Source organism: Physella acuta, unplaced genomic scaffold (genome assembly GCF_028476545.2).
Source record: "Physella acuta isolate Inbredline_101_S28 unplaced genomic scaffold, ASM2847654v3 ptg000334l, whole genome shotgun sequence".
Lineage (NCBI taxonomy): Eukaryota > Metazoa > Mollusca > Gastropoda > Physidae > Physella > Physella acuta.
Genome location: NW_026731853.1, coordinates 38,572 through 62,500, shown reverse-complemented (window position 1 = coordinate 62,500; position 23,929 = coordinate 38,572). Strand labels below are relative to the sequence as shown.

Genomic DNA, 23,929 nt, shown 5'->3' with positions numbered 1-23,929 from the left:
AACAAATGCTCTTATTGGCACTATACTAGATGTGCAGCCTCGTCTTTCATCTGGTGGCACTGGCAAATCCAATGATGAAATAGCAGATGAACTTGCTGAGAACATTAAAGGAAAACTAATGGATAAATTGGACATTGAACAAGCAACTGCTGAGATGTTTCAGGTATACTTTTAAATGAACAGAAGACATTTTAAACAAAAATTCTAAGGTATTATTGTTTAATTCTTTGTTGGAAAATTAAATAATAAACTTTGCTTAAGTCTGATATATCTTGTAGCTTACACAGCAGCATTTTTATTCTACAAATGTTCCACTTCAGCTTGATGAAAAAGGTCGTATGAACTCACTAACTACAGTTTTGCAACAGGAGGTTGACAGATTCAACAAGCTACTTAGGGTTATCAAGGTTGACATATATACTTATTAATTTTTTGTATTAAAACTCCTAATCACACAAAAATTGAGGTTTAGAAAAACAAACAAAAAAAAAACACTTTTAAATTGAATACAAAAAAGAATGAAACCATACCATAATCTAAAGGGCCAAATCTATTTATTGGATTTATTAGAAGAAATAGATAGACCATGCCCATGTTACAAATAACAATAATTATTTACATAAATGTGATTTATCCAATATTTTACAGAATTCATTAGAACAACTACAGAAAGCCATCAAAGGCTTTGTTGTTATGAGTGAAGAACTGGAAAGAGTTTATAATGCTTTTCTAAATAACCAAGTATATTGTTTTTTCACATTATTGTAATTTTTGCAACTATATTATCATATAATTGTTGTTTCTAAAAATATTAAAAATCTATTAAAATCTATAATTAAAGTAATAAAAAATTGTTTACATCACATAACTCATTACTCTGAAAAAGTTTTGACACATTTTTCCAAAATGTATAAAAGATTATGCATCTGAGATATTTCTGCAAATAGTAAAAATTCCTTCTTCAGGTCCCAGGACTTTGGGCTACTGCTGCTTATCCGTCTTTGAAACCTCTTGGCTCTTGGGTAAAAGATTTGGTTTTGAGATGTGCCTTCATTAACAACTGGATTGTTCATGGGCTGCCAAAATCATACTGGCTTTCTGGATTTTTCTTTCCGCAAGGTTAATATATATATTTATAATATAATTGTGTCAGTCCTGGTGGTAGTGTGTCAGTCCTTCTTTCCTTCCGTCATCGCTATAGATTTTGAAACTTTAAAAGTAAACAACAGCACATGACGTGAATTTTACTTACATCAAATTGTATTATTATAATTAATGGCGAAGGGTTTATTTATATAACGACTTAAATTTTTTGTATAGTTGGCACAGTCTTTACTCTTTTGCATAAAGTATAGAAAATATTAAATACATGCTAAAATATATGCTAAAACATATTAAACGGATCAATGTCAAATAATATTTTCGCTTATTTTCCTAGAAAAATTGTATACACTTTAATAACAGGAGGATCGAAAACAACTAATTAATTAAAAAGTTTAATAATTATGCCATGGGAAGTAATTAAAAAATAAATTCAACTCACGCTAATAAAAAATGTGAATGCAAATTCCGTGGACGACCGAGAGTCTATTATTGTTGGAATCTTATAATTAGCATGGATTGATAAAGTAGTTATTACAGGGATATTTTAAATACTGTCTTTTGTTTATTTCATGGATAAGTTGGTATTTTATAGTCGTTTACTAAGTGGAATCAGGGTGCGATTTGGTGTTTATGTTTGAATTTAAGTTGCGTTTATGTTATGCATGTTGAGTTTGTGTTTTTTGCATTTTCATTTGTGTTTTTTGCGTTTGTATTTTTTTGCATTTTCATTTGTGTTTGCGTTTACATTTTGTTTTTCAATTCGATTCACGCTAATAAAAAAAAATTTGAATGCAAATCCCGCGGACATCTAAGAGGGCATTATTGTTGGAATAATATAATTAGCATTGATTGATTACGTGCAATATGGTAGGTAAAACAGATATTTTAAATGCCGCCTTTTATTTATTTTATACACTGAATGTACTGTTTACTAATTATTATTTTTAATCAATAACAGTTTAGAAATGTCCTCTATGTTTTCTTCTATCTTTCGGTTTGTGAACAAGCTGGGTTTTTTATAGTGGTTCACTAAATTGAATAAGGAGGTTCCACCGGCGCCCGGTTAGGGTTCGATTCTTAGAGATGGGCTATGCTGTGAGGGCTATGGGTTAGCATTTATGTTTGCACTTAAGTTTGTGTTTATGCAATGCGTTTGTGATTGCTTTTTCGGTTGTATTTTTTTGCTTTTGTGTCTGCATTGTGTTTGTTTTCTGTTTAGCTTTTATTTGCTTTTGCGTTGTGTTTGCATTTGCTTTTTTTTATGTTTGTGTGCGTTTGTGTTTTTTTTGTGTTTTCTTTTGTGTTTGTGTTTTGTTCTGTTCCCAAGTGCATTTTAAAAAGATTCACCGTGGCGAGACAGAGTATATATATAATTTTTATATATATATATATATATAAATAAATATATATATATATACACACACACACTTTTCATGTGTCCATTACTACCCCAAGTTATCAGTGTCCCTACTAGTAGAATAGACTATTTTTCCTCTAAAAAGATGCAGTTTCTAAATATTACATGTAGGCCTTTTTCAATATATATATGTCCATGTTTTGATAAATTAATTAGTGGAAAATTATGATATATACATATATCTTTTTAAGTTTAAGAATCAATTTCATTTTTCGCCCCTATTTAACCGATAAATACTGGCTTATATTTTCCCTCAGGATTTTTGACGGGCACTCTGCAAAATTATGCTAGAAAGTACAACCTCCCTATTGACCACTTGAGTTTTAAATATAATATGATCAAGGTTTACAGGGATCAGGCTGAAGTAACAGTCCAGATGCAAAATCTTAAATTTGGAGAAGAAATTGCTATGGATAAAGAAGTAATTATTTTTTTAAATAGTAAAGTTTATTCAGCTACTGGTAAATAATGTTTTCCAAAATGTAGACATATTAAGATAGATGGTTATTTTACCAGAATCTCACCTAAAAATGGTGTCATTTTTATTAGTAGCAGATTTACTTGCTAATTTTTCATTCTTGCTTCACATTGGCATAAAAAGAAGTAAATATAACCCTTTTCTTTTTTAGACATAATATTGAGCTCACATGTTTCTTTGACCTAGACAAAAGGGATAGTGTTGTCAGGCCTAGCTGCTTTCACTGTTCCTCATTTGAGTCAGTTACCTATCAGAGCTTAGTGGATTCAGAGGTCCTCCATACCCAAGCCTAGGATTTGAACTCAAGACTTTTTGGATACCAATTATGCCCTCTACCACACCTTCCCATGATTTATATGCTTACTGATCACCAAAAATAACTATACACCCTACTCAATCAAGAAGAAATACTTCAAAATGTCGATTTATTTTCATGAATCTGACATTTTTAATACAGGATAATTTGTAATAAATAAAAATTTTAATGAATTTACCAGTACAAGCATAAAAATTTCAGATAACACTACCTGAAGATGGTGTTTTAGTCCATGGCCTATACATGGATGGATTTAGATGGGATTGGGATGAGATGGTGTGTACAGACTCTATCAAAGGTCTGTTATCGCAACTTGTTAATTTTAAAATTGGGTGATAGTTTTTGTTTAGTCATAGACTATAATCATTTGAAGCCTCAAATTAACAACCGCAAAATTTTAATAAAAAATAAAGTTTGTAATATCACAATTTAAAGAATTTTTATATAGTACATAAAACTGTCATGCTAATTTTCAATTTCTTTTGCTTAAAAATACCACCTAGGTCAAATGAACTCAAGTTTGCCTATGATGCATATGGAACCTAGAATGGACTTTGAATGTGACAATGCTCTTTATTCAGCTCCACTCTACAAAACAGCTGAGAGAGCAGGAGTTTTGTCCACCACCGGTATGTCAAATTTATAGTAATTAGAATACTTTTAATACCAGTTTCACAAACTGGTTCTATTTAAATAGAGAAGTCATTTATAAAATATAATTCTATAAAACATTATTTTTTTTATAATTAGGACACTCCACCAATTATGTTGTTGCTGTTCAGCTTCCATCAAACAAGCCACAAGATTATTGGATTGCTAAAGGAGCAGCCTTACTATGCCAATTAAGTGAATAGTCAGAATTTCTATTTAATATGTATTTGATCTACTGAACTTTAAAGTAGGCCAACATTCTAAAGCTGTAAATAACTTTTTTAACTATGCCAAAATTTTACCAAGCAAATTTACATATATATATATATTTAAAATGTACTTTTATTTTTATGTACTACAGCTCTTTTTATTATGTATATTGAGTTTTTCAATTATTATAAATTGTAACTTTATTGAACAATTTGTAAACATTTTCATTAAATGGTTTATTGCTAAAATGGATTATGTCAAATAAACTATAAGTAATGTCTCTCAGACACTTTTTAAAGATAGTATTGTTTATAGGATAATGCCACTTTAATCTTAATTTGTTTGTAAAACATGTTCTTTTTAATTATGTATAAACTATTTTATGCAAAACCCAATTTTAGTTTTAGTGAAAAACTAATAATTAAGTCCACAAGTATTTTGACTGAAAGACTTAATTGTATTATTTATATTATTTATTGTGTATCTTTTTCAAATGCTAATGTAACGTAATAGTTTTGTGTATTTAAAGTGTATTGTTTTAGTTCTACAATGTATTATTTGACAAATTTTAAAATTAAAGAATTCATTGAGGTTTTTACCTAAATTTTATTTGTTTACAAAATTACGTAGAAGGTTTAAATAGAAAACATATCATTTAAGACATTAATGTTCACATTTTTAATTTAAAAAATTGAATTTATGTAATAAAACAAAGAACCATTCTTCAAAAGAATTTATTAAACTTAAAATATAATAAAATGGACTGAATATATTATGCAAAAATAAAAGAAGAAAAATATTTTAAAACTGACAAAAAAGATATCTGCTAAATTTTAAACTTTTTAACACTGTAGCCTAAATAGTTCAGTTCACTTGGAACATTTATCCCTTCCTAACCTGGTGGCCATTCCATCTGTCTACCTCCAGTAACATGGATATGGATATGGTACACAGACTGACCACCATCTTTCCCATCATTGATGATGATTCGAAACCCTTTATCTAGGCCTTGCTCTTTAGCAACTGTTTTGGCTACAATGAGAAGATGGCCCAATAACTGGAGACAGAGCAGATATAATTAATTTTTAAAAATCTACTATCAGAAAGGAACTGTCATGTTAAAAACTTAACACTAGACTGAAGCTACAGATTAAAGTAATATTACATGTAAAAAAAAACTAAATTACAGTTATAATTGAAACTGAAATTCTAAATTTAACAAAATATTGTGTTAGTGTATTTTTCAAATACAATTAACAAATAATTCTTCTGTAAAATTGTAGTAGGCATAAAGATTATCCAGGGGGCCAGCCCATTTGCCGACCACCAACCACATGCACATGGATATGCATTACTTCTTGGCCACCAAAAGGACCATCATTGATGACAACTCTATAGCCATTGTTTAAACCTTTATCCTTGGCAACTTTCCTTGCTACTATCAGTAGGTGGCCTAAAAGCTGAAGAATCAACAGTGCAAATGTATAAGAAAATTTTCTCTGCAAGAGAAAGAAATCCCAAAAGAGCTATCAAAATTTTAATTTACCGATCTTGCGCATTTCAGAATGACACATTTTATATATTTTAAAAAAAACATTTTAAAAATTTTAAGATGTCTTAAAAATGTTCAAATAAAATACATTTAAGGATTAACATTTGATAATATGGAAGAGGCTTTATTTTTTTAAAATAAGTTTCTGTATTAATTTAATGTTGTTTAAGTATCATTTGGTTAAAAAAATAATGCGGGAGTGATCTCCCCTAAACTTCCAAGAATATTCTTATATAATACTATGGATATAGATATATGATTTTTAATCAGTTTTTAAATACTTTTAAAATAGAATAGAATCTTGTAGTACAAAGAATTCCGCACCAAGTGAACAGCAAACAATGTGTGTAGTGCGGAATATTAGTACTTTATAAATTTATATGTTTTTTTTTTTTGAGTAATTAGAAACAGCATAAAGTACTACTTCTGGTCAATGGAAATTACTCAAAATTTGAAAGAAGGCAGAAAATTAGATCTTTTACTTATATGTGAAATTTCGTCTATCTATCTGAAACAATACTCAAGTTATAGGGTTTTGAAAGACCAAAAGTAGAATAAGTCCCACTTCTGATTACCTGAAATTGAAATCACCGAAACGTTGATGGAGAACTACAAATTTGATATAAACTTATATATGAAATTTCATAGACCTTTCTTTAACTGTACTCAAGTTATCATTTTACAGACACAATTCGGCATGAGTCTGCCTTGGGGTGATAGAACACGAGAGCCGATGCCAGTTGGCCGAAAAGTCCACGAAGAAAAGGGGTCAAAACTGACCTCGACTGACCGGCGCCTTATATGGGTTATATTACAAAAAAACTTTGCCCGACGACACCCCTTGAAATTTTGTGAGGTGGTAGGAGAACGCCTAGGGGTGTCACAAAAAACTCGCCATGTCCAGGAAAAATCTGGAAATGGGTCAAAACTAACCAGTTGTATTTCCGTATATAATCTTTGTATTTTATGGGAAAAACAGAGTGTCATTTCAACGCGGATTTTAGGGTACTTAAACTCAGTATATCTGGCTAATTTTTTGCATGCTCGTAGGTATCATTGTAAACAATGTAAATAATGAAGTAATGAGTTCCTGTACTGATCAATTGCTGTTCATTTACAGTGCTTCCCATAAGTGACAGAGACAACCCATGACTTTGAAGTTAGCAAGCATGTGTTCAACCATACCATGCCTCTCTTAGCTTTAAAAGTTTGGAACACTATCAGAAATCTAAACCAGGTTTTCCCCAAACCTTCACCCCTGATAATATATCATACTGCAGTATGTCTGCATAAAGATCTAACAATTAATTTGCATAAGTATGCATGCAGACAATATTAAAACTCTGCTGACAAGGAAGGGATCACTATAAGATAAGGACAACACAGAACACAAATCTGGTAAGTCAAGAAAAAGTTTAGGACATTCTTCAAAGGAATATATATCAAGCTGGAAGTACCTGTTCATCAGAGTCTTGTGCATCTGAGAGCTTAACAATTTGTTTCTTGGGTACAACTAGAAAATGGACTGGAGCTTGTGGAGCAATATCATTGAAAGCTACACACTGCAAAATAAATTTGTTAAATGTAATTGTAAAACAAATAAAAATGCAATTTAATGATAAATTTTTTTTATTAAAGATTCATAAGTAGTTACATAAAATTCCAAATGTCTGCTGCTGATGTTTTGATTATCCTCTAAACAATTCTAAATTTAACCATTTAACTGCAGGTTAACTGAGAATTTTTTTTATTCCAAACAAAAACTACAACTCTAATGTCAGCTACAGCTAACAACAATGGACAAGTGACTGCTTGTAATTACTAATAGTAGGCTAAAAACCTTAAAATTAATAAAAGTAGGTAGATCCAGACTAGATCTAAAATTAAAAATTATTTGGTGTGAATAAATACCTGGTTCATTTATTAATTTCTAGCACATACTACAATAAAAGTGTGTTGGTAAAATGTGACTACGAGTCAATAACGAGACATAATTTGCAAGACATTTTTCTGGTTTTGGTTGTTTTATTGTTGTTTTTAAAAGTTTTCAACTATAATAGATCAAAACACAAGTGTTATTTTTAAAAATCTTTTCATAATCTAGATAGGTGGTTTCCAAAGTGGGCGATGTCACCCCACCCCCACCTCCCTGGGGCTGTGAAAGAGTCTGGGAGCGGGCAATAGAAATTTACCTGCATTTGAGGGTCGGTGGATAAGAAGTGGGAGGGGAGAATAATGCTTCAAGAAGGAATCATTCATCACACAGAGACAAAAAATAATTTGGTTGGGCAAGTTTGTGTTAAAATTAAATAATTCTTTTACATATTTAAAATTGTAAGCCTGTTTTACTAAAGCCTACAAAGTTAAAGTGGAATAGGGGTTGGCATGGTCGAGTCGGTAAACCTCATGGTTGCTAAACCAAAAAGTCTAGAGTTCGAACCCTCGGGCAGATGAGGCCCGTTAGCTAGGGACAACCACTCTTCTAGAAGAGACAACTCCAAAATCAAACAACTGCTGCCTTGCAGTTTGTTCTTGGTTGGACAAAGGCTATGGAAGCAAATCCAAAAAGAAAAGCAGGCTGAAATCGGAGTCAATGGCCTCAATGGCGCATAACCAGTTGACACGTAACGCATAATTGTGTTGGAGGCGTGGTCGAGTCGGCAAAAAGTTCATGGTTGATAAATTCAAAAAATAGTCTCGAGTTCAAACCCACTGGCAGATAAATCTCGATCCCCTTCACCACTAATAATTAAGAACGAAGAAGAAGAAGAAGAAGGTTAGAAAAAAAAACTTAAACAAGATGGCTGCTATAGTAAATGAGCATATTTGCATCTGTTGGAAACATCGCTAGTCTTCATTTATTACTGAAAAGTTTTAATTCATTTGTTTAAAAACAGGTACATAAATGAAACAAGGAAACATTTTTGTATTTTTCAAAATATAAATCCTCCTCAAAATGTGAAATAATTATTAAAATCTAAGGAGTCACCTGTTTTTCACATTACTAGTTGCTGGCGATTTTACGTACCCAAACCGATAGATTACCTCTAGACTAGATCTAGGCCTAATATTAAATACGAGCCGACTCGCGGCATATCATACACTGCTATTTAGTTGTTGTTTTTTCTACTTTTCAGTTATTCATAATTTGTGAATTCGACACTACCAACGCTGCCACTGAAAATATTTCTTTAAAACACTTTAAGTAGCTCGTTAAGGACGATACCCCCCCCCCCCCCCCCCAACGAAATAAAATTAATAGAATTTATATAGAAAATATATACTTTTAACAAAAGTCTGGAAGAAACACTGTCGTCCCCCCTCCGTTAAAGTAAACTACACTTAGTTACCCCCCCCCCCCCCCCCTACGTTTAAAATCGTTTCAAACTAAATTATCTGCCCCTAATAGTCGTCACTATCCCGGCTCTGTTTGTAAACATTTAGAGTGAACCACAGCTCACCAGACCATGTAGGGGTGGGAGCTTGTTTTCTAGCGTCTCCCAGAAGAGAATTATATATATAGATTTATTTATTTAAATCTATTATATCATATAGATCTAGGTAAAACCTTAGTTTAGCGTCTTAAATTCGGCCAAAACTAGTAATGTGGGAGAGAGTGAATTTATGTATATGTCTTTAAATATGAGTTTATGTTCGTATATTTTAATAAAATACTATATATAATTGAATAATAGATCATCATTGATGGTTAAATCAATTTAAATACCCTGAAATTAATTTTTATCAACCCTGTTCAAGATAGTAAATTTGCTATTAAAAACAGCAGCCATCTTAAGAAAATGTTGTTTAGAGTAGCTTCCCTTTCATTTCTATTAGTATGAAAATGTATTTAAATATGATTGTCTGGTTGTATAGTCCGTCCTACACATTTAAAAAAAAAAAAATTCTTCCCTTTAAAAACCGAATTTCCTAACAAACAAGTTTATTAGTTCTAGAAGTATTGTGAGATGCAACTTGTATTTGTATCCATGTATAAAATTACGTTTTTTTGTACTAATAATTATTTGATCATTTATAGTTTTTTCCTATTGTTTGAAAATTGAATGTTTACTATTTTCATTTCAGGTTTTTCTTTTCATCAATTAGTTATTCTATCATAACTTATGACATTTTTTTTACTTCTCTTTACCTTAACCCTTTATCTACTGACGGTACTTATAAGTACCACTTTAATAAAGTGCCTGTATTATTTTTAATTTAATACGAATTTTAAAAATTATTGAGGTAATTAATAGGATTATCTCCCCTGAGTCGCCGGTAGTCGGAGGTATCAATGTTTTTTTAAAATTAATGGTGTGGCGCCATTTTCAATGTCTTGCTATATCGGTAGTTCACAATTGTTCTGTACAGTTCTCACACACGTTCCTGAATTCCCTTTGTTTTACCTTATTTTTCAAGTTTTCAACCCCAAATATTTTTTATTGGCACCTTCAATAGTCAGGCAAACGCGTTTAACATCTAGTTATACAATTTTAATCAAATTGTCTTTGTATTAGATCGATGTTTACAAGTGGACTTATAAGTACCGTCAGGGCACACTGTCATTTTTTTAGGATTTTTGAAAATGGCAGATTTGTTAAGTGAAGTTACATAAATATTGTCTTGATAATAAATTATCGAAATGTACTCAAAAAATGATATTTACACATTTATAAGAAGGTTTGCATAAGGTTTACCTAAGAAATATTGTAATTACATGTTAATTTCTATTAGTAAAAAATAACAAGAATAAAGGTATCAGTTGCAGGCTCGTTTACAAGGTTTAGTTTACTGCATTTGTATACCAAAGCCTAGTTCTAGTAGTTAGATTTAATTTGTTAGTTATATTTACTGCAATAAACTGTCTTGCCAACAATAACTAGCATTTACGTAATGTATACATGTAGACTAGTAATAGTCCATACTTATGCATATAGTATAGATCTATAAGGTAAATTTTAATCAGTTAACAGAAAAGAGTAATCCACTACTGCTATCCTAAACACATTGAGCTCACTTCTATTTATTAACTTTGCACTGTAGTGTAGACTTGTCATAACATTCTAGTAGGCTACAATTATACTAGTATTACTAGTAGTTGTGTGCTGAATGACTAGGCTTTTGTTTGTCTATGCGGCTCATTGTACTAGTTATTGGAAGTTTCCAGCAAAAGCATATTCATTCCGGCAACCGTTGCTACACCAGAAAGACCACAGACAAGATTGAGGGAGCATGACATGTCGACTACTTTTGCTGTGTATGAGGTCTAAGATGTGTTCCCATAGAAAATCCAGTAAAAATCGTACTCAAAATATACTTTTGTGCTGTATTTATGTGTGAAAATAACAAAATGTGGTTGTTATGATGATTGCCATGTTATTAGTTAATAAATTTTATCGTTTGTTCCTGTTTTGTAAAAAAAAAATTTTTGAAAAAAAATGTCCTAGTTTACTGACGGTACTTATAAGTACCAATATCTGTTTGGGCCATTAAAAATTTATGAAACGAAATTTCCTTCGACATATGCTTTGAATGTGCCAAAAGCAATATAGTAACACATTGTTTAAGTAAAAATCTCATTCAGAACATAATTCCGTAAATAAAGGGTTAATTAAACCCCAACCTCAAACATATTTTTGTTGTCAATGTCACAAGTCATAATGTAAAAAATTACGCTTCGCTCTGCCTTATCTAAGATCTCTAGCCATAATTATGACCAAAAAATATGTTTGTCATCATTTATATATACAGAGAGACAAAATGTATTATCCACCTGCTTCCCTCGTAAAACATCTAAAACAATCAGCCACTCCACCCCTCAAATGCGTGTTGTCGTGATTCCAAGTCTACACTTTTCAGATACATTTTGGTTATCCTTTGTTGTCAAAATGTCAATATCAAATGCCAAAATGAATGATATGGGGTTGTCCATAAATGATGTCACATATGATTTGCTACGGGAGTGAGTAAAGATTTTTTTATGTCAACTCACGCGGCTCCGCAAATTATGATGTGTTGGTCTCATGAAAGGAGGTGAACGGGGAAAAATAGGTGATTGATGGAGAACCTCTTATATGCTATGTTCAATCAAAATAACGATAAATAAGCATTAGTAGGCCTATACGTATACCCTGCTCAAAACGAATCATTATAAATGTTGCAAGCCTGCTAGTTTGAGACGTTTGGCAAAACGGCCTCAACACATATCCCAGTCAAAAACGCTTGCAACCAAATGCTTGCCGACAAATATGCAGCGTCTAATGCGGGGCGTTAGGAACACGGCCCTCAGCATGGGGCCAGGGTCCGACGAACCAAACGGGGACGCGTTAGAGCACCAGTAGGCTATTGCGCTTTGTAAGATGCCATAAATACTTTAATTCAATTTCGCAAAACCGCGCGAAAATTTAGTGATGTTCCATCGTTTGAGGAAATTTATTTTCTTGGACTTAAATTGAAATATCATGTTGACTGTCTGGCTCTTAATTTCCGAATATCACTTTTAATGTATCAAGATTCAGAACTATAGTTTACTTTAATGTAAGAGTCATGTTATCGTTTATTGTGCTTTTTATAAAGCGCAGAGCAGCTTCAAAATCGGACGGCCATCCCGTTTTCATCAAGCTTCTTTTGGAGCTTAATTTGGGTAGTCTAGTTCTATACGGTGGGAGCTTAATACTTTTTTTTAAAAGGCCAAAAGTCTCAAGACAGCAAGCTTGCAGAAATAACCACCTATGTTTAAATGGGCAAGGGATAGATGTGTGAGGGGCTGTTTAATTGAATACCAACATAAGTAATCAAATTAAACGCCGCATAAGTGTCAAAACGACAGTGCTTGTTTTTTTTCTTTCTTTTCTATAAAATTAGCCAAACGGTCGGTGGTACGGCACATGACGTCACGCGCGAGCGTTAACTCGGTGACGATGTGCTAAGTGGGGGAATGAAAAGGTGGGGGTTCAAGAAATGCGACTCAGCATGCTTTTTAAATTTCTTGACCCTTCTAAATAGTTCTATCGTCCCCACTGAGAAAATGGATCACCATTGAATGACGCGTCATACTTCTACAGCTGGTCTTTCTCCTACAACCATCCCGTTTTCAGAAGAAAAAACTGACCCATCTCAAAATCACATCGCAGAGTTCTACTTCTCTCCCCACCACAAATCACAATTTATATCTCAAACAATATGTTTATATGTTTGTTCTGTAATAATGCACGCTGTCATTTCTATCTTAAAAGCGACGTCATTTATGGGCGATCTAATATTGATTTGATTACTGCAAAAAAAAGTGTTCAAAAGTTCGACCTCCCAACAATTGTTGTGGTCTTGGATGCACACTATTGAGTCTGAAAAGGTCTATTAGTATTAGTCATTCATATCAACTATATTGAAAAAAAAAGAAAAATTACTATAGGACTACAGGCATATATTAAAACAATACAAAACAACCATATTAAACCACAAAATCAACACAACAGACATGCGAATAGACAATTTTTCAAGGCAAACATGGCCACTGCTTGTATTTACTCATAGTTGTCTCGAACGGGGTAGTTTAAAGTTTATTCCAGGATATTTTTGACTGGTTTGGTCATGGATTGTGATGTTATTCAATTATCTGTTATATTATGTAAAATATGTCATAAATATGGCCAAATGAATCATTTGAAATGAAAGACAGAAAGAAATATTCATTAGTTACCTCCATCGCACATTATTACATTACTAGATCTAGCTAGTCTAGTAGTAGCTAGCTACGTTGGAATTTACGACGCAAAACTTAGGTTTTACCTAGATCTAATCTAGATTCTAGATCTAGATATAATCATATAAAATCACCTGCTCATCTTCATACAAAAAATTTGTTTTTATTTCTCCTCGTATAATTTTTCCAAATATTGTATCTCCTCCCGGTTGTGCAGATTGTGCCAACTCTACTTCAGACGCCATCACGATAACTGAAACAGTAAATTTTGTAAATTTTAATCAGTTTAAGCAGTTTAAGCATTATGCTTAGAATCTAATCTAGATCTAGCTAGATCTAGATGAGATCTAGATCTACATCTAGACCTACCACTAGCTAGATCTAGATAATCTAGATTTAGATTAGATCATTCATTAGATAGATCTAGATTAGATTATCATTAGATCTTATGATCTAGATCTAGTAGGTAGATCTAGATCTAGTAGATCCTTACTAGTTACTACACTAGACTAGTTACTAGATCTAGATTTAGATCTCTAAATAGTAAATAATATTAGAATCTAATACTTAAGATCTACCTTAGGACTTATGTATGTACGCTTGTACGCCAAATCTACTCTAGAATCTGGTCTAGATCTAGAGAAGATAGATCAAGAAGATCTAGATCTAGCTAGCTAGACACTAGACGCAGTTAGTGTAAACCTAAATTCATAAATTGAGTATTCTATATATAATATAGATCTATATAGTCTATGTTATTTCCCAGAAAATGACGGTATGGGTATTACCACTATTACTGTTACCGGTGATTGAATCTTCCCAACGTTCAGAAGTGGATTTGGGGGGGGGGGGGAAGGGGGCGAGCTAAGAGGGCTGCATCCGGGGGGGGGGGAGGCTATTTTTGAGGCCCCCAAACTTTACTGCTTAGCTTTTTGTTTTCACCATAAAAATAAACTGTTTGGATCTCAATTAATTTTTTTTCCACACGGGGGGGGGGGGGGGGGGGGGGGTTGTCCGAAAAAAAAATCACTATTGTGGACTTGGAGGGGTCGGGTCAAAATAATGTATGAATTAAATTGGTTGTTCTCGTGTTTAAAACACCAGCTCAATGGGTGAATAAATGTATCTGAGATGTAGATCTAATTCTATAGACTCATAGATAGATCTACCGCCCGCAAAAAAAAAAAAAAAAAAAAAAAAATAGCGACAAATTTTCACAAGTGCGAGGGGTGGGGGAACATTGGACCATGGCAATTTTCTAAAACAATCCAAAGTATTTTAAGTTTATCTTTAAGCATTTCAAATAATTGAAACATTAGTTTAAAATCAATTAGATCTAGACCTCCATGATATATCATGCAACTTTCAAATCATAGGCCTACATCATTATTCAATATTCTGTCATTATTTGTGTAGAGTGTAGATCTACTTATTTTTTTAAAGGAATATACTCTAAATAACCCGTTTAAATTAGATATTTAACTAACGGCGCTCGGGGAAAGATGAAGAAAGGGAGACAAAAAAGACATGAAGGAAATCGTTTGAAATGGATGGGGAGACTGGATTTTTAGGGTTCCATCTTCATAATAAACCGCGAGTGATCTCCCCTACACTTTCTCGAATATTCTTACACAAAACAACAGGGGATGGGAACTCGGGATATAGACATGATTTTTAATCCATTTTAAATGCTTAATCTTTTTAAAATAGAATAAAATCTCGTGGAAAAAGAATTGCACATCAAGTGAACGCCAAATAAAGATGGGCATAATAGTGCGCAATATTATTAGTACTTTATAAATTAAAATTAAATTTACATGCGTTTTTTTTTCGAGAAATTGGAAATAGCGTAAATTACTACTTCCGGTCAACGGGAATTAGGAATTACTCAAAATTTGATAGAAGGTAGAGAATTAGATCTTTTACTTACATGTGAAATTTCATTTATCTATCCTAAATAGTACGTTAGTTATAGGCTTTTGAAAAAATCAAAGTAGAAAAAGTACCACTTCCGGTTATCGGAAATCGCTCAAAACTTCATACGGATCTACTATTTTGATAAAATACTTATATATGAAATTTCATCAACCTAGCTGTAACGGTACTCAAGTTATCGTGTTTACACACACACAGACACACACACAGACATACGGACAAGATTGCAAAATTATGTTTTTCCGTATCAGTGAGGTGTAAAACGTAAAATGTAATCTCAATTTTTTTTTGCACGATTACAAGACTTTCTCTATACTTCGTATATACGAGAAAGTAAAAATCAAATGAGCTCACGAAGTGTTGCCTGCTTCAAAGTGTAGTTTGTAAAAGGTGCAAGCTTATTTGGTCTACTTTTGGTCGTGCCTTAAGAACAATTTTGATAAAAACGTATTAGTTTTAAATTGCCAGTTCGGTTAAACAAAGTAACAAAGCAGTAGAAGTCGTCGAGTTACCATTCTTACCTCGTTTAGTAGGTCTAGTGGCCTTAGCTATATAACAATAGCAGTATTAGGACTTGTTGGAACAAGTTATCAAAAATGATATAATTGGTAGGCCTATATATATAATATTAATTTTCTTAGCTCTTAAAATTTCGGAAAGAATATCGCATTCCGCCCACCCGCTCCGACTGTATGCTATTTTACTGATCGGATAGCGATACACGAATCATTCTACAATTAGTTTATACAACTGCTTTCTGTTGTAAGTGTCAAACGATTTATCTACTCACCGTTATGGTGTAAATCCTTCCCGTTTACGTTGGCGAAAAAGCGCCCCCACCCACAACCCTTTTCGTATTTTACTCTTACACAATACACGCCCACGCCCCAGCTACGCCTCTGGCAAGAATGCAGATTGGATTTCAGAGAAAGAACTTAATGCAAAGAGTATTTCCGTTCCACAAGAAAAGACCCCCCCCCCCCTCCTTTGTTTTCAATTTTATTTACGTTTAAATTTTCTGTTGAAGATTTGGCATATTGATAATTTAAATAGTTGCTATTTATTTAAGCTTAAGTGTAATCTCTGTTAATAATCTTGCTAAAATCTGGATAATGTATGTAGTTATAAATGGTCGGTTAAGTATAACCCGTTGCTGAGATTATTAAACGATTTGTTGTTGATTCAAGATTTGCAGTTTTGCAATATTCATGTAATCCTTTTAAAATAAACCGGTAGTGATCTCCCCTAAACTTTCTTGAATATCTATAATATAACGCTGCAAATTCTGCGGACCTCCATGAGTAAATTAGTGTTGCAATAATATCATTAGCAAAATGTGAATGCATATTAATGAGTGTTCTCTTTTGTGTTTGTGTGTTACGTTTGTGTTTTCGTTTGTGTTTGCATTGTGTTTGTGTTTTCTTTTGTGTTGTGTTAGTGTTTTCTTTTGTGTTTGTGTTTTTATTTGTGTTTGTGTTGTGTTTGCGTTGTGTTTGTGTTGTGTTTAGTTTTGTTCTGTTCTCAAGTTGGTACATTTAAAAAAGATTTACCATGGCGGATCGCGGGTATGCAGCTAGTTACTATATAACACTACGAGGGATGTCACTTGGATAAAGATATGATTTTTAATCCATTTTAATTGCTTAAACTTTTTACAATAGAACAGAGTAAACGCCAAAACATTCTAAATAATAATTCACAATGTATTTAATTTTAACGAAACGATTGGCCTTGCATTTTATATATTTAATTTTTGAATGAGCTACTCCTTTTTGTATTCTTTATTTTTGACGTAATAATAAGATATGACTTAGATCACTGTATTGCACTCACACTCTTTCCCAAATTCCAAAAACAATATTCACAGAGATTTACCTGTTTCAAAAGCTATGATTCTGGCGGCATAGTACTTTAGTATCTCATTACGTGTTTTCCCAAATGTACTTAACACACCAGTTCGGGGTGGGTGGGGGGGGGGGGGGGGGAAGGTTCATCTTCATTCACCACTGTCCGGTCACTTTAGGTCTATTGTCTTACCCAGCGTATACCTAGGTGTGACATTGATGTCGCTCTACACAATTACCGTCTGTCCAGTTTTGTTGGTGAGGTGTGTGTGTGTGTGGGGGGGGGGGGATAACCAACTCAGGGTGAAAATAGCGTCAGTTTTTAAACATACATATACAATTATACATATATACTGATTCAGAAATGGATTTAAATAAGTAACAGTAGTATTACTGATCGTGGTATTATGACAATATTTTTTTTTACAGAGGGGTCCATATGTGTGTGTGTGTGGGGGGGGGGGGTTGTAACCCCCCTAACCCTCTCCCACCCCCACCCTGCCTACGCCACTGACGCCGGGTACATGCTGCTTAAAAAGCACACAATTCACGGTTCTTTAAAGATAGGTTTTTCACATTGGCCGTTGGAAGGCCTGATAGGTAGGCTCTTTTATTAATACAAATGAATAAGCACAGGTAAAAAGTTTCGTAAAACAATAATATAGACTGATCGGAAAATGCGCAACGGGAAAAAGCGCATTTTTTCTATGTTGGCATATTTCTGTTGGCGCATTTTCCCATTGCACACTTTTGTGTGCCCCCTTTCCCGTGGCGAATTTTTCTGGGGACCAAAGAAATTGCGCATAATAATGATTAAAATGTGTGCCAATAATGTAATCAAAGAAGTAATACTTGTGTGGTTCACTAAATGATAGATATGCAATAGCACGCAAATATGTCAGTGCTTCTGTATAGTCAACTGTCTGAACATCGCGTTGTACTATTTCGCGCAGCATAATCTCATCTGGATGACTTGTATTTACACATGATGAGTAATTAATATGTTAATGCGTTGTGCTGCACCTTAAAATAAAATTTTAATCCTTTATAAAGGCAATACCTACTATGTATGGACAAAAGCCCCTGTGATCAAATCTCTACTGTGGTCAGACCACCACGGTCAAAGCCTCTGTGGTCAAATCACATATGGTCAAAGCACCTAAAACCTTACCATTATACATAACATATACCAGAGGCGTAGCGAGTGGGGGCGGGGGGTGCGTACCGCACCGGGTGACACCAAGTTACGAGGATGAACATAGGCCATAAAAATTCCGGGTTTCTTTCATGGATTTCCCGGAAAAGCCAAAAAACCTCGAAAAAATGCAGTTTTTGGCCCATATCTCGGCAACCAGACCACTTAGCGACTTGAAACATTTACCAATCGATTCCTGCCATAATTTAGAACAATTTTGCCGAAGAAAAAAATATCCTTTCGTTCGGTCACAAATTTTTTTTTGAATTAATTAAAATTTGGACCGAATTAGTAGGCATGTTTATCCAACCACACCACACGCGTCATCACGTTCAATAGCTGCGCCATCACGTTCGGCAGCTAGGCGCGCAATGGTTTTTAGTCATGTAACTCTATTGTAAATAAAACATGTAAAATACTGAAAAAAAATAATAAAAAACGTTTTAATAACTAACCAATGGTTTTACTAACCCTGCTCTTGATTTACGCTACGACAGAGCTATTTTTAGATAACATAAGGAAATTGCGCTAAAATTGTCACTAGACTTTTTAATTACCTTGTTTTCATAACACTTTGGTTAACCTAAGTGATAATTTAAAATTGTAATATAGGTATTATCGAAATTGTTCTAAAGACACGACCAAAAGTAGACCAAATCGGGTTGCACCTTCTACAAAGTACACTCTAAAGCAGTGGTTCTTAACTTTTTGGAGTACCGAACCCCACCCGTTTTATATGCACAATCACCGAACCCTTCTTAATAGGTGTATCGTCCACATTGACAAAATCCGATCGTGAATCATATGAGTCGGGTGTGTCTTGACCTCCGCGGAAGCCCTAAGATTGAATTACCTAACCTCTTGGGTTCGATGGAACCCACTGTTCTAAGCTCTTTTGATTTTCTTCTTTTTATTCGTTTTGGCTTCATAAGGAACACAAACGTAGGCAACACTTCGTCAACTCACTTGATTTTTATGAAGATCGAACCCTAATAATCCAGCCTCCCTCATCTCTATTTCAAACGATTTCCTTCAGGACTTATTTAGTCTTTTCCTCTTCCTCTTTTCCCTTGGACTTCACACAAGCACCTGCATAGTGATGTTATTTTTTGTCTTTCTCATATTATGCCCTTACCACCACCTTTTCATTCTCCACTGTCTTTAACCTAGCTCCAAGCCATACAGTAAAATAGATATCATATTAGCTATGGATCCTGATTGAATTGTTTTGACAATGCATTTGAATTCCACATCAACTTAAAATGTTAATACGCATTTTATCGCCGCTAAAATTCTAATCTGAATGTCATGGACTGTTGCACACACACACACGCACACACACACATATATATATATATATATATATATATATATATATATATATATATATATATATATATATATATATATATATATATATATATATATATATATATATATATATATATATATATATATATATATACATATATATATATATATATGGGGGCGCCAGACTGAAAGTTCGCCCCGGGCGCCGGGAGGGGTCGCTACGCCTCTGATCTCACACCGTCACAAAATTACGGACCACCCTCCCCCCTACGAGTGTGACGTCATATATGGACGACCCCTATATGTTTTTCTATTTTTTCTAGTTACGCCACTGCGTTTCGACCTCACACCCATTCTAGGTATGTCTGTAAAATATGTTTGTGGCTAATTTGAATCAAACAATTAAGCGTAAAAAAGTCATCACTACTTGAAATAATATAGGCATAAGGAGTTTTATGTTCATTTTAAATACTTTATATATTTTATAATTATAGGAAAGAAAATGGTGTACGCGTTTTCAAGCTTTACACCGTTGTTTCCAAAATGACGTCATGGGTTTCCGCAGCCAAGATTGAAAACGAGGGTGTGTCCGGCAGACGAACGAATAGTAGATCTATATTTGTCTATTTTATTTGTCACGTTCGGTAAGTTAATTTTTTCTTCATTAAGCATTTGTTGCAGTACAAAATGTTATTTAAGTTATCTACGCTAGGTAATTTGTCACCAAGCAATATAATGCTTTTTTAAAGGGCTAAAATTTAAGAAAGTTGCAGCTGCATACAGCTTCCCCAGTCAGAGTTATATACCCTTGGTGAGCCAGAAAATGCAGGAAGAAGGAAGTGATGGTTGAAATTTCCTGTTATGGTATTAGTATTACAAATTACGTAGGCTGCTTCGCTTGCATTCCATACGATCAAAACATAATCAACAGAACTAGGCAACATTATAAAAAGTATTAATAGGGCCTAAATAAATCAGTTTATCTAGAATATAGATCTAGGTAAATCAAGTACTAGATCTAGATCTAGATCTAGTAACTAGAGAGCTAGTCTAGATCTGGGCTTGGCTTAAAATTTAATAAGCTAAACCCTGCCAGATAAAATAAACAATAAATGATTAAATGGCCTACATTTATACATTTATACATTGATAAATAGTAATATATAGACCTAGATATAGGCCTAACAGTTAGCCATTAGACCTAAATTAAATTAGGCTAATAGTAGGACTAGATTCTAGATACAAAATAATAAAAATAGTAAAATCTAGCCTATAGTAGTTAAATAATGGGACGGAGTGGTCTAGCAGTAGACTAGAGAGCTGGACTGCTAACCCGTAAGTCTCGAGTTCGAATCTGGGTTCAAGTCAGTAGACCGTCCCTGAGTCCACCCAACTCTGATGGGTACCTAACTCACGTTAGGGAAAGTAAAGTCGGCCGGGCATAGTGCTGACCACACTATCTCTTCATATGCCGAGGTCACAGAAACAAGTGAACTCTACTTCTCTTGCCCCATAGACTGTCAGGTTTGAAAGGGAAATGGGGTCGGCATGGTCGAGTCGGTAAAGCTCATGGTTGCTAAACCAAAAAGTCTCGCATTTGAACCCTCGGGCAGATGAGGCTCATTAGCTGGGGACAGCCACTCTTCTAGGAGAGACAACTCTAAAAGCAAACAACTGCTGCCTTGTAGTTTATTCTTGGTTGGACAAAGGCTATGGAAGTAAATCCAAAAAGAAAAGCAGGCTGAAATCAGAGTCAATGGCCTCAATGACTCATAACCAGTTGACACGTATCCTTAATTATGTTGGAGGGGGATCCCTTCCAACACTAAAATTAAGAACAAAGAAGAAGAAGAAAGGGAAACTTTTACTTTATTGTTAAATAGGCCTAGATTTACTAATCTAAGTCTAGGCCTGAATCCCAAAGTATAAAAGTATAGCCGATAGCCTAATAAAAGTAAGGCAGGCACAAGTTATTAGTATTAGCTGTATCACTAGGATTTTATTTACTGTAGAGTAGTCTGTAGTACAGTTCAGTATAGGCCTACACTTAGTGCACTATGAAGATGGGCCTATGCGGTCAATACATTATACTATATTTTATACTAGATACAGATCTAGTTGTTATATGCCATTATAGGGCCTACACCTGATTAACAATGACAGCAACATGTAACCTACAACAATAACATTATGCCCTAGGCCCCTATATTGTATTTATACCATAGGTATTTGTAAATATGACTTTAAATAAGAATTATATATGTTGGATCTCATAGGCGTTTAATCAATTTATTATGTGACATTTTTGGAATTAATGACATTAATCTACTTAAAAAAAAATTAACTTTAGCCTTGCTAGGCCAACTTACTACTTAAAAATAAAATATTTATGGAAATGTCCCCTACTGTAATGTAGTCCTTGACATAATTCAGAATAATTCTATTAATTCCTATAGGCTCTTACACACAGACATCGTGATAATCCCTTTTCAGAAATAAAACAACCTACTAAACTAAATAAAACTATCAGATCCCATGTGATTGTGTTATAATATTAGGCTATGTGCTAGATTTTAAGGTCATAGGCTGAAATTGTAGACTTTTATAATAAATTTGTAATAAATTTGTTAATGCGGTGCTGTAGATAGGCCTACTTGTGTAGCCTGTATTGGAAGGCTTATTCTAGACACTGGACTTAACATGGCTTTATTTCCGTCTAAAAGAAAGAAGTTTGTCCACATGCCATGTAGGCAAAATGTTTAATTATATTAATAGGCCTGCTGATTTTTGTATACCTAAGAGTTATAGTGAACATGAAATGCTTCTATAATTTTTAGCACATCTTCCACTACTTGGAAATATTGTTTGAGTGTTAGTATATCTATCTGTCTATATCTCTTTTGAAAAATTGGAGTCGCCATACATAGTAAAGCTTATGGCTGCTAATCCATAAAGTCCACGGAAAAAGTAAAGCAGTCTACAGGTCATATGGCACATAACATGTTGACATGTAATACTTAATTGTGCTGGAGAAAATTCTTTCAATTACAATTAAAAAAGAAGTAGAAAACAAAAGGAAAATTACATTTTTATTGTTCATTGTAGAAAATAAAATAACAAGCACCATTTTCCCAAACTCTGCCCAAAAAATATGCTGATTCAATAATTCAACAGGCTTGGTTGTCATCATCTGCTAACTTGTCAGCAATGCAGCTTTTTTTATTGTAATCTGGAGGTAGAGCTCGTGACAGCTAGCCCTTAAAGTCTTGAAAACAGATCCTGAGCTGGATTTTCTAGGACATCCTTGTCAATCCAGCTCTGATGGGTACCAAACTTACATTAGGGGAAGTAAAATAGGCTGGGCATAGAACTGACTATTCTATCCGTTCATGCTAAGGTCACAAAAACAGATGAACTCTTCCACTGTCTGATGGGCTGCCAGGTCAGAAAGGTTAAACGTTCTAATAAATGTGAGAAAGGGTTTGTATTGCAATATTAAGAGACATTTAGTTAGGGCGCCAATTTTAAAGATGAGCTAATCTTGGTCTGAATCATTATTACCTTATTCATACTAGATATTTCCTTCATCTCAGACAATTCATTCTCCCTAAATCTCTACACTCTTGTCTCCTTTCATTCTCTTCCACAGTGGGTTCCTTATGTTCTATTATTTCCTGAAGCTTATGTGCACAAGCAAACAAACATCGTTTTAAAATTAAACCCCATAAGTATAGGTTCAGAATCAGCACACAAAATAACATACCTGCTAACCCACTAATGCATTTTAGAATAAACATTAAAAACTGAAATGTAGCAAAAATGGTGCTTGATAATGACTGTTTTTTGGATATCACTACCATCATAATGTTCAAAGAAAGTAGTTCCATTTAATAATAAACTTGCTCAAAACCATAGATTATCCTCATGTATGAATCATTGAATGTACCATCTATCTATATACTACTAAAACTCAACTTTGTTTACATGTTTGAATATTTATTTGTTTGCCTGATCGAAAATTGTGATATGTTCGACTCTATCTGGAGAGCTGTAAAATAGTATGTAGGTAGAGAATAATTTTTTAATGCAGACAGACTGTTAATCACAAATTTATTTAAAGACGTTAATTAATTTATTGATTTATTCATAGTTAAATTAACCGTATTTTTTTAAAAATGTTAATACTTTGAATAAACTTTGTGGGGATAGTGACG

At 33.6% G+C, this 23,929-nt stretch overlaps 2 protein-coding genes across 8 annotated transcripts in view; one reads left to right on the top strand and one right to left on the bottom strand.

The window, feature by feature from the left end:
* The window catches only part of LOC131940853 (dynein axonemal heavy chain 6), a 66,621-nt gene extending 61,854 nt beyond the window's left edge, over positions 1-4,767 (top strand). For all 4 annotated transcript variants that reach the window (XM_059299742.1, XM_059299741.1, XM_059299743.1 and 1 more), the window contains 8 exons: positions 1-163; positions 321-407; positions 649-741; positions 966-1,119; positions 2,779-2,942; positions 3,517-3,613; positions 3,819-3,944; positions 4,066-4,767. The exon at positions 1-163 is cut by the window's left edge and continues 130 nt beyond it. In XM_059299742.1, coding sequence (XP_059155725.1) covers positions 1-163; positions 321-407; positions 649-741; positions 966-1,119; positions 2,779-2,942; positions 3,517-3,613; positions 3,819-3,944; positions 4,066-4,169 — 988 coding nt within the window. In that variant the 3' untranslated portion in view covers positions 4,170-4,767. The remainder of the gene's footprint in view (positions 164-320; positions 408-648; positions 742-965; positions 1,120-2,778; positions 2,943-3,516; positions 3,614-3,818; positions 3,945-4,065) is intronic.
* Positions 4,768-4,894: 127 nt separating this feature from the next.
* LOC131940854 (adenosine 5'-monophosphoramidase HINT1) lies at positions 4,895-14,277 on the bottom strand. Of its 4 annotated transcripts, none has more exons than XM_059299747.1 (4): positions 14,009-14,157; positions 13,565-13,683; positions 7,186-7,290; positions 4,895-5,233 (listed from the first exon to the last, which is right to left on the bottom strand). In XM_059299747.1, the coding sequence occupies exons 2-4, from the start codon at positions 13,673-13,675 to the stop codon at positions 5,069-5,071; spliced, it is 381 nt and encodes a 126-aa protein (XP_059155730.1). In that variant the 5' UTR covers positions 13,676-13,683; positions 14,009-14,157; the 3' UTR covers positions 4,895-5,068. The 4 variants fall into 4 exon arrangements, with proteins under 4 accessions (XP_059155730.1, XP_059155729.1, XP_059155731.1 ...); XM_059299746.1 differs by lacking the exon at positions 14,009-14,157 and adding an exon at positions 14,219-14,277 and having other exon boundaries at positions 5,090-5,636; XM_059299748.1 differs by lacking the exon at positions 14,009-14,157 and adding an exon at positions 14,222-14,272 and having other exon boundaries at positions 5,090-5,636.
* Between the last annotated feature and the right edge of the window lie 9,652 nt (positions 14,278-23,929).

Bases quoted from the DNA above. Each gene is read 5' to 3' on its own strand.
- LOC131940854 (XM_059299746.1), bottom strand. From the start codon at position 13,675: ATGGCGTCTGAAGTAGAGTTGGCACAATCTGCACAACCGGGAGGAGAT. The intron at 7,291-13,564 runs GTGATTTTATAT...TTTATTTTGCAG, and splicing joins TTTTGTATGAAGATGAGCAG to TGTGTAGCTTTCAATGATAT. The intron at 5,637-7,185 runs GTACTTCCAGCT...TTGATTCTTCAG, and splicing joins CACAAGACTCTGATGAACAG to CTTTTAGGCCACCTACTGAT.